Raw genomic sequence first — 11,623 nt, 5'->3', positions numbered from 1 at the left:
CTAGAATTCGCTAGCTTGAGCTAAAATCCACCAGAGAGCACCCAGAATTTTAGCTTGAGCTAGAATTCGCTAGCTTGAGCTAAAATCCTCCAGAGAGCACCCATACTTTTTTTAGCTTGAGTTAGAACTTGCTAGCTTGAGCGAAATATGCAGAAAATTTCTGCATAACTTAATATACCTATCAGATTATAAATCAACATCTCATTCGATTCATAAATTATAAATCTACACATTACATTGGTAGTTCCTGTTTAGCATGATACAATCACCCTCATTGAATCATTGAGCTATTATGTCCATCTATACATATATATGATTTCTAATTCTAGAACCATTTAAATCAAACAACCAATTCTCAATCACAACACTTTCAATTTCAATCAAACTACAATCTACTCAAAACAAGAAATCTTGCAACAAAATTTGGAATTGGTGACCACGTCACACTCACATTCAAATCTTCTAACCTAGGGTTCTATTGAAGATTTTAAACTAGCTTCCCTTACCTGGACTTTAGCAAATGCTCACTAAGAGCTCCAAACCCACCAAAAGCTTAAGGATACCCTAACCTGCACCACAGAGTCCTGATCACAAATCTAACTACATCACTAGGACCTTGAGCTAACAAAGATTAATTCTGAAGCTAAAAACCTCACATGCAAACTTAAATTAAAAGGCAACCCAACCAGATCAAAACTAACTCAAAGGAAAAAGAGCAAAGAATGAACTTACTTTGTCTAAGATTTTGATCGGTCAATCTTGTAGATCTCGTTGCCAGGAGTCCAATGGTGGACTCCGATCGTCAAACAAATGAGCGAGGAGGTCAAGATTTTAGAAAGAAGGCAGAGGAAAGGAAAAAGGAGTTTTAGAGAGATGATAGTTTTTTTAAAATAAAACCTGAATAACTAAATTTCTATTTATATAGCCTTTTCACTTTAATAATAAAATATTCAGGTGCCATTTTAATTTTACCATTTCTACTCTAAGACTTTTTTTTTTTTTTTTTGTTCCTTACAGATAAACCGTTATCTTTAATGCAAATCTAGCTGTTACAAGACACAATACTATAAAAAAAAATACCGTAACTCAAATATGAAAAATACATTTAAAGTTATGAAGGAATGTTGTAATTACTATTTTTTTTTCATTTACAACACTTTTTTTTTAGAGTTTAATTATAGGAATTAAAACACAATATAATTATATTTAAAATATTATTTATATTTGTAATTTATTACGTTGATAATGATTAACAAATATCATATTTATATTTATTTATGCATTCAGGTGAGGATGCAAGAAGTTTAATATTATTGAGTATTTTACAAAAATTAGTTAAAGTGACAATAAAAAGTTATTTATTTAAAGAATTTTTTTTTAAAAGGTTCAAAATATATTTCTTCAAATTCCGGCAGTTTAAATCAAAAGTTGGAACAGTGGGTGAAGTCATTGGATGAGGGAAAGGGCACTTCAGTGTTCCCTATTGGGCTTAAACAATGCCCAGTAGCATGTGGCCCTCACTCGTGTCGACATGCTACCAAGGACAGCACGTGCTCCATGTGAATGAAAACCCTAATCAAGTTCCATCCAACGGTTTCAGTTGAAAGTGAGTTTCTCATTCGATCCAACGGACCCGATTGATGCATTTAATTTTGAGAAATTATTTGATTTTTTCGTATTGTATTTATTAGTTTCTGAAAGTGCCCCTTTCAGAGAAAGGAGCCTTTTCATGTGTACTGTCCTTCATACTGTCGAATTTTTTGTTCCAGCGTCTGCATAACCGTTAATTACCGCAAAAACCCTATTTCCCCAAATCGATGATGAAAGGTTCAAAGCGTTTGGCTGTGTCAGAACCCAACCAGGTCGATACTAACGAAGCTCCGGTAAGTATGTGACCGTTGTCTCAGTTTAATAATTTTGTTTATGTGCTGTGCTTTAGCTTCTACTGTTTCCCCCAATTTTGAATAGAACAAAAATTGTGTGAGCTCGTTCTCAACTATGAGAAGTGTATTTATTTATTGTCTTTTGTTTTAGCGTTGTATGTCCGCATAATGGGTTATGAAGATGCTTGCAATTAGCATTCTAAGAGTGTCTCCCTCTTTTACAATTCAGTAATCGTTGGCAACATAATACGAGCTATAACAATTGGAAGTGAGAGAATGGTTGCTAGCTGCTTAAAAAATTGGTTATTTCAACGTACTTTTCATTATTAACCATCTTTGACAGTCAGCCTCTGAAGTCATTAGGTCATCAGTTGCAGTGTTGAGGGAGATGGGTAGGAATTAGAACTGGATAGTTTCTGTTTAATATTTTTCACTTTCCTTACTGGTTTAGTTTAAGGCTTTATGCTCATCACACTTAGATTTTGAGTATTGGTTTTGCAAGTGTTTGACTTTTGCTTAGTGAGGACTGTGATGCACGTTCCCAATTCAATTTCTAAAGGTTGGGTTCAAGGGCATTTCACACCCCTTATTTATTGAAAACTTTTGAAGATTTTGCGTGAGAAAAGAAAGAATAATTGTCCTTATTTTATCTTCATTTACAATGTGCAGTTCCGGAATAAAAGAATAATGGAAGGATCCCTCTTTGATGTTCATAGGGCTGAACCATCTCAACAACCAATGGTGGCAGCACCACCATTGAATATGAAACGCGCAGAGTCATCACAGCAGCATGTGAGAGCTTTAAATACCCAGTTTGCAAGGTTCATCTTTTATTTTATGTCAACGTTTGTTTTTTGCTTGATTTCCACATTTCAATTTTTCTATCATTGAGCTTTAAACCTTGTTCTGGATATTTGGTTTGGTTTATTTGGTGGTTGTTGTTATAAAGCATGTTTTCTTTATAGTGGTTATATATAAGTCTAGGTTTAAGGATTTTGCATTTCTATGCTTACGAATGCCGTGTTGGCTCTTTCATAACCTCTCCTTGTTATGCTGTGTCTTCCTCACAGTTGGGTTCAAACGCAACTAAAGAATCATCCTGATGAGCTTTGGGAAGATGGTGTCAGAGATTACATAAATCATGCTTCGAGCATTATGGTAATCCTTACACGATTTAGTACACTAAAATCATATATCACTTGTATTTAAATTTATTTGGTTTCACTATCTGTTCTCTATTAATGTGTTGTTGAAGGTACCATTTTATAGGAAGCTGATCCCATATCTAGTAGTATTATTGCTTCCGTGGTTGTACAGGTTGCACTGAAAAGATGCATGCGCACTAACCGACATGCATACATTTATGAGAACACTGGAGTTCTACTTGAGAAGAGTAGCCTTTAGTGGTGATAAAAATATCATTTCTGGTTGTTCTACTAGTAGTTGATGTTTGTTTTGTGAGCAATGACAAGTATAAATTGCTTTCTTGTTTTGGACATCCTATCTATAATATAAAACTTTCACCTGTTACCTGCCTTTGAATTTACTGGTGGGATAGCGGCTAAGGCTGTACAGTAGCATCTTTACTTGTTACTTCTTTCCCTTGGCTTCTTGCTCGTCTAATTCTTTGACCTAGTATTAACATGCATGCCCTTCTTCTTTTATTTGGAATTACACTGCTGCTTTAGCACTCCGAGTTTGGGTGCAAATCATGCATATACAGAATTGGAATAAATTGACCTTGTAATTTTTTATTATTTCAGGAAAAGTTCAGTGATGTTGTCAACTGGCTCAAAGCAAATGCATCCAAGGCGGAAAATTCAGTTCCTGATGCTGGTGCTGCTTTTTCTGGGAAAAAGCTCTTGCCTGAAGTAGTAAACAAAGAAAATATTTTTTTTGGAGGGAAAACTACTCCTGATACTACTGCTACAAATTTTGCTAGTCCATGGAGTCCTGTATTATTTTCAAGCAGTCAAAGCATTTTTGGATATGGTAGGTCTATTCCCATTTTTAAAAATTTACCCAATAATTATCCTCTCATGATTTAATATAGAAAATAATTAGATTGATTGTGCATTTGGTGCTTGAATGTATGCCAGTCAAGGGAAATCTTTGCCCATATCTAGTAACAGTTTTTCTCCTGAAAGTGATTGGTTTTTTGTTCAAAAGCTTTCTCAGAAAGCTAACAAAAAGAAAATGACTATTTTTCAAAAATAAGCTGAACTGAATATTTTGATCTTATGCTATATATACATGGAAGATATCGAATGAGAACTCTTGTTGTGATAAATAAAAATAATAAATATGCACCATTAATAATATGCACATGATTTTTCTATGTGGTCATGTGATCGTTTACTAACTCTTAATCCTGACTATCCACGTGTCATTCTATTATTTAACTTATAGTTTTCTCACGTTGTAAAAGTGACAATTGCTTTCACTAAACATGTCCCATATACATGTATTTATATGTGTGTATGTGTGTAAAATATGTCAGGGTTTCATAAAGTGAAGGCTGATAAAGTTAGGGTTTCATACTTACTAATCTTTGTACTTATTTTATCCACTTCAATATTACACCTTAAACTCAGGCATAAATTTTTTCTATTTTTAGGTAGCCAAAGTTCTGCTCCCTCTAACAACAAGGCTTCGGATGATGTAGATGAAGGTGAGGATTCAATTCTGGTCTCTTCTTTCTTATCTTTATTTCGTTTAGCAATTATACTTGTATTTTTATTGTTTAGACCTTTTTTGGTGCCATCTTTTATTGTCAAAGTTGTTCTTGTTTATATATTTATAAATGAAGGGTAGTTTCCTTTTCTTGGTAGTAGGCAGGTGGTGTTGATAAATATATGTCTAGCTATAGATACATTTTGTATTGTTGTATTTTACTTTTTCTTCAATATGCAATGCTTTCAATGAAAGATACCTATACTGAAAGAACAAAACTAAATCTGCAGCTTATGTGGAACAAAAATGGATTTTTTCCCAATTGAATTGTGAAAGAAACTCTTTTTAAACAAAAAAAGCCGTGACACAGCCTGTGTTATTTATCCTTATAAATTGAACTGGGTGCTTTAGATATCAGTCTTTTCATTGTTATCTAACTTGAAAGAGAGATTTAGGCGAAGAAAACAAAAACTTTGATTCTCATTTCTAGGTCTGAAACAAGTACAAGAGGTTACTTTATAAAGAACTCTATCACCCTATAAATAATTACAGGAAGAAAATAACTACTCGTCGTATCCCTACAATATCTTTGTATCAATCATACAATATTTGATAATATCTTCTTGTAGCTCAACACTCTCCCTCAAGCTGGTGCCTGAATATCAATCATTCACAGCTTGCATGTAAGATCATGAAACTGTTTTGTAAGAAGTTCCTTTGTAAACAAATCTGCTAGCTAAAGTCTTGATGGGATGTAGGAAGCATTTATAAGGTCATTATCTAGTTTTTCTTTGATGAAGTGTTGATCTATCTCCATGTACTTGGTCCTATCATGCTGGACAGTAGGGGTGTTCACGGTTTGGTTTTGTTTTTGATTAAAAATACATCCGAGCCAAACATAAAAATTAGATGCGGTTTGATTTGGTTCTGTTTAAACAAAAATTCAAACCAATTCTCATGTTTCGGTTTGGATTGTTTTTGCGATTTTGTAGTATTTCTGGTCTTTATCTTTTTAACATGGTGGCCTAATGTTGTATCATGATAAATAATTTTATTCCCTACTCCACTATAAGTAAAATTTTGTTCTTTTCATCGTTGTGAAGAATATTAAATAATTTGTGTACACATAACAATTTTTTTATCAACTAAGGAACTAAAATAAAATATAAAGGCTCAAAGGTTGTCCATCCTTTTACAACGAAGAAAAAATAACGAACAAAGGTGGTTATCTTGTATTTATACATTGTGGCATAAATACTATATAACCGCCATGAACAACCCACCCTTTATGAGCATGTACTATATTATATGGAATTCAAAATTGAAACATCAAAACCAGTCCTCTGTATTGTTTCTTTCCAATAATATTTTATTTTCTTTTAGCATATTCTCCCCCAAGGCTAATATTGTAATGTTCACACCAACATGACATCTCTTTCACCACCCTTTTGATATGTTAAACATATTGAGCTACTACTTTGCCATAGATTTAAAGGCATGAACTCAGGAGGCACATCGAGTTTTCCTCTTGTGTACACAACTCTGGTATATGAGTGAAATAATAGGGTAATATTATATTTATGTAATTGATTTCAATTCGGTTTGTTTGGGCCGGTTTTGGAGTGTCAAATCACAAACCGAACCAAACTGCTTGGTTCTGAAGAAAAAAAAGATTGAAATTGATCCAACTTTTTTTGAATTTAATCGGTTATCGATTATTTGTTTGGATCGGTTCGGTTTTGAACACTCTTCCTGGATAAAGATTGCGAGTAATACTATGCTAATTTGTTGTCACAAAACTAAGTCATTGGTTCTTCATACTTATCTTTAAGACCACTTCAAAATAATTTTCAGCCATACCAATTCACACACACCTTATGTCACAAAACGTGCAATATCCTGATGTGGGCTTCCTATTAGTAATAGACCCAACCTAGTTTGTATCAACATACATATCCATATTTAATTTTCCATCCTTCTTAAATAGCAATCATCTTCTTGAACTTGTCTTTAATTATTGAAGGATTCTATTTATAACTTGTAAATGTAGTTGTCATGAATCATGCACGAATTAGCTGGCCGCACTAAAAGTGTAAGCTATTTTTTTGTTGGCCACGCTCAAAGTGTGCTATTTTTTGTCGAGCATTTACTAAGTAAATGAGCTTTTCTACAAGTCTTTGATAATGACTCTTATTTACTATAGATTTATCTCCATCACTCCAAATACTATAGTTGTGTTCTATAGGAGCTCTGGTGGTGTCTTGCAATCAATTTTACATATCTTTCTGAGTAGGTCTAAAACATATTTCCTTTAGGGGATAAAAATTCCCTTCATCTAAAACAGAACAAGCTTTTCATTCAAGAGCAACTTTTATTCTCATAGAATTATGTGACAAATCATGTCATTCACTGAGATCAAAGTGAGTTTCCCTCTAAGTAATGTTTGATAAAATTGTTTATGGTCACTATGATGTAAGAGTGTGTTTTTCACTTGGAACATCCGACCCAACTTCTAATTTTCATTGAGCACTATATCAACATGTTTGACACTTTTTAGATCTTGTTAGAAGGCAAATTCAGCTTAAGCTACAATGAGTTTTTTTTTTCAACTCTAGTTCGGTTCAACTAAACTCAATTTCCTAATTGAAATTCAAACACACTAAGTCTCCCAAACCAAGTATGGGGTGACTACATAAGTCTATATAAGGCTTTCTTAAACTCACATACCTTATTCCTCTCTTCAATAGATCTAAAGCAAGGCCGAAATTTCCATGTAGACTTATTTCTCTAAATACTCAAAGGGATTTTTACATCATACTATTGTAACTCCCAACAAAAGTGCATTGCCAATGAAAGGATGACCCTTGATCATATTCATCTTTGCCATTGGAGTCTCCTCATAGTCAACACTGTAGGTATGGGTGTATCCTTTTGCGATTAACCTTTCCTTGTAAGGATCCAATGTGTCATCAGATCGATATTTCGCAATGCAAGTCTATCTGCATCCCACGACCTATATTGTGGTCTATCAACAATTTTCCAATTTTGATTCTTTTCTAAGGCACCCATCTGCATCCCACGACCCATATTGTGGTCTATCAACAATTTTCTAAGTTTGATTCTTTTCTAAGGCACCCATCTCTTCATTCATGGCTTGAATCCAATTCTTATCTTGTAATGCCTCAGATTGTGGGGATTTTGACTTCATCAATAGTAGACACAAATTGAGAAATAGGATATGTAGTACATGACCATGTTCCTTTTCTATGGGCAATAATTAGGCCATGAAGGTTAGAGTCTCAAATTTTAGTCAAGGAATTTTTAAAAGGTATAAAATTATGAATAGTTTACCTTCGGTTCAAATTATTGGAGTTGTTCATGGATCAAGTTAGGATCCTTCTATCTCTTATATTTAATACGAAAGAGATTTTTTGAACGACTAATATCTAGTGTCGAACCTGACTTAGGAACAAAAATGCCTCATCAAGAGCAACATCAAAAGCATCCTTGCAAGATGTATCAGGGGTAGCATTAGTATGAATGGATGAAGATTTCTTGCACCAAAGAGACAAAGGCCGACTTAAGACTCGAAATAGCTTGACTTTTATAGAACTCTCCCCCTGAAGCTAAGGATGCTACTAGATAGATGATGAAACTAACATCCATAAAGGTGTAAGTTTTTCAGCTCAGAGGATGATAACAACGATGTCCCTTTTTATTATAAAATATGCACTTAACAACTCTAGGATCTAATTTCCCACAAAATTGACTATCAACATGGACCAGCACAACCAAAAACATGACTTTGAAGACTAGGCCGCAAAGGAATAGATGGAAAGAAGGAAGTTTGAGATGTAGCATGACTAAGACCATCTAGAACATAAGAGGGTAATCTATCAATAAGGTAGGCAACAGTGAGTATAGTCACTCCCTAGTAAGACCTAGGGATAGACACTTAGAATAGAAGGTTTGAGTTCATGAACAATACCATTTTCAGAAAGGAATTTAACAATGTCTTGATTTACATATTTTGTCCCAATATTTGAACGAAACTTCAATTTTTTTTTTTCATTAGGAAAAGCCATGTGATACAAGTTCAATCATTAATAAAAGTGACATCTTGATATACTAGAATTTGACGTAGGGCGGCCCCATACATCATACATCAAAGTGAATCAAATTAAAAGGGCTAAAACTTAAAACTTTTTGTAGCGCAATGGTGCTTGAACAACTAATTGCATCACACTTAAAAGATTCAATAAACTCTTTTGAAAATAAAGTAGGAAGCTTAGACCTAAGAACATAAAACAATGGATGTCTAAGACGAAGATGGAGAAACTAAATTTGAGAGTATACATAAGTATTATAAAATTGAAGACAGGAGGTAGTCATTCCTTTACTAATGCTACCCTTAGTTCCTACTCTTTGAAGGTAATATAACCTCCTTATTCCTTAACAATTTCCATGTGGCAAGATCCTGAAAAACATATATGGAGAGAAAGGTTACAAGACAATTTAAGCCAGGAGTAAGTTTGTGAACAAAAACAAGATTATTAGAAGGTTTTGGAACGTGAAGGACATATTTATAGTTGACTAGTGACAAAAGAGAAATATTATGTCATCTAATTATGGGGACATGGGTCCCATTAGCAATATGTGATTACCAAAAAGAGAAAATATGATGGTAGATAAGGAATAACTACCTCAAGGTGACTCAGGTGACAAAATAAATGGTGCTGGTGAATGATCTTTTGGAGACGAAGATATGGGAACTACTTGATTTAAGGATGGTGAATCTCCTAGTTAGGGCACTGGCCAAAACAATAACTCCGGCGATGGTGATGGTGGTGGAGGAGGTCAAAATAGTGGCAAGCTTACTTGGGAGCACTTCAAGCAATCCCAAACAATAAGGTTTAGGGTTTAGGGTTTTCACATTTCTTGGTCTGAAACAAGTACAAGATGCTACTTTATCTAGAACTCTATCACCTAAAAATAATTATAGTAATAAAACAATAACTCTTCGAATCTTCTAGTAATTCAACAATATGTTATCTTGTCAAATCTGAATAATCTTATTTCTTTCATTCCTTTTTATCACTAAATCAGAAGTTATAAGCTTGAACAAACTTTCCCATAACTAAATTTTTTGCCCATCTTTGCACCACCTTGGTTACATTTAAATAATATTCATGACATGTATAAAATATAACTTCTCTTAGAAAGAAGCTATAGGTTGATGAATAAAATATTCTTGTTGTGGTCTCAGAAAATGAATTGGAGCAGCCTAGCAGCCCATCAGTTAAGAAGACGGAAGAGAAAGGTGTAGTTGTTGTACATGAAGTGAAGTGCAAGCTTTATGTGAAGGTATTCTTTTATTTTATACTGCTATATGTCACAATTATTTTGGGAAAGCATTTTTTATTCCCTTGCTTCAATTCAGCTTGATCTTGTTTTGTTCATTTCAATAATTTTGTTTATTGTTATGTTCAGTCAAGTGATCCAGCTGATAAAGATGCATGGAAAGATAAAGGAATGGGTCAACTGTCTATTAAATGCAAAGAAGGTGTCAGCAAGGCTACCAAAGAATCCAAACCTACAATTGTTGTTCGAAATGAGGTTTGTTCATGCTACCTTTTTTTTATTGCAATGCTTATATACTAGTAGTTATCCAGGGAGTTTATGTAAGTAATCTATAGTTTTAGTTATTTAAATGAGAACTTCACTTACTGTTCAGTTTGTTACCTTCGTGCAGGTAGGAAAAATTCTTCTCAATGCCTTGTTGTATCCAGGAATCAAGACAAACCCGCAGAAGAACTCTCTTGTTGCAATATTCCATACTGCGGTAAGCACTGAAATATTGCAATTGAACTAAATACCTGTAGAGATGGTTTGCAAGCATGTACTGAAAAAGTATTTAATATTTCTATAATAGAAAAATCACTGTGTTGGATAAAAAACGCTTGAAAGTTTGGGAATGGAAAGGAAACTTGAAATGTTTAGACTACCATACAGTGGATATAGTTGTGCAAGTCAGGTGTTCTAGGCTTCTATTGACCTTTGGCTAATCTGTTCTTAGGTTCAATATGGCTCCTCCTATGTCAGTGAAATTGTTTAAATTTCGCCTGTGGTGGTTTAGTCTGTATTTTCCTATCTAGTATTCTTGTGATGGTTGTTATTTTGAATATGCTCTCTTCTTGGTTTTGATTCTTCGAACTTCATCTCCTCATTTATTTATTTAAGCATTTTTACGGCTCGTATGATTGAATAGCCAATGGAAATTGTGTCTGAAACTTGGGACTTTTGTAGGGTAATGCTGACGGAAGTGGGGATAACGATAGTGTAGTTGCACGTACATTCTTGATCCGAATGAAAACCGAAGATGATCGAAATAAGCTGGCTTCAACCATCCAAGAATATGCTCCAGTATCTTGAGAGTATTGGAGTCATGATTATTGCGCCACCTTGAGCCATTTGAAGTAATCAAATACTGAGCCTTCAATTTTTCCTGTCACAAAAATTTATTTTTTTAAGGTGTCATTTCTTAGATTGTGATTCCAAACCTTGTATTTGGAGGCTGTTGCTTATGTACCATATGAGAAGAATGTAGTTGCCTTTTGTCGGATAAAATACCTTAGATTAATGCAATTGATCTTTTCTGTTTAAGATGATGCACACATTACCTTGGACCTGCCATTCTGTTTTTTTCAAAGGATTAGGGTGTTTGTTTCATATTAGATAAATTTGGCATTTTCTTACAAAAAGTCATAATTGAAGTTAATTTAATTAAACATCTTGATTTGTTGAATATACTACCCCCACTCTTTTCTACTGAACCAATGGTAAAACCAGAATGAAGTGGATCTCCCAAAAAAACACAACACTTTGCTGAGATTACAAAATTGTTACTTTTGGAAATTCTTCCTGCACCCAACCTTTTTTAACCTGCAACCTACACACTTAAATTTTCATTTGGGAAATTTCTGAAAATGCCCTTCATTCAAAAAAAATTCAGAATTGGATATAATAGGTTTTGAAAAAAAAAAACAGACTTGGAAGAGATTATTATT

General features: G+C 33.9%; 1 protein-coding gene across 7 annotated transcripts; it reads left to right on the top strand.

The window, feature by feature from the left end:
• The first annotated feature begins 1,675 nt into the window (after positions 1-1,675).
• On the top strand, positions 1,676-11,219 carry LOC137811383 (Pleckstrin homology (PH) domain superfamily protein). 7 transcript variants are annotated; one of them, XM_068613094.2, is made up of 9 exons: positions 1,676-1,883; positions 2,553-2,704; positions 2,954-3,041; positions 3,647-3,875; positions 4,501-4,554; positions 9,823-9,920; positions 10,047-10,172; positions 10,309-10,398; positions 10,863-11,219. In XM_068613094.2, the coding sequence occupies exons 1-9, from the start codon at positions 1,818-1,820 to the stop codon at positions 10,986-10,988; spliced, it is 1,029 nt and encodes a 342-aa protein (XP_068469195.1). In that variant the 5' UTR covers positions 1,676-1,817; the 3' UTR covers positions 10,989-11,219. The 7 variants fall into 7 exon arrangements, with proteins under 7 accessions (XP_068469195.1, XP_068469194.1, XP_090154686.1 ...); XM_068613093.2 differs by having other exon boundaries at positions 1,697-1,883; positions 3,647-3,879; positions 4,505-4,554; XM_090298560.1 differs by having other exon boundaries at positions 1,712-1,883; positions 2,553-2,675.
• Positions 11,220-11,623: the final 404 nt, after the last annotated feature.

The sequence above is a fragment of the Phaseolus vulgaris genome, chromosome 2, assembly GCF_051622355.1.
Source record: "Phaseolus vulgaris cultivar YP4 chromosome 2, ASM5162235v1, whole genome shotgun sequence".
NCBI classification, from domain to species: Eukaryota; Viridiplantae; Streptophyta; class Magnoliopsida; order Fabales; family Fabaceae; genus Phaseolus; species Phaseolus vulgaris.
The sequence above is the reverse complement of the archived record's forward strand: the minus strand, read 5'-3'. Positions and strand labels throughout refer to the sequence as shown.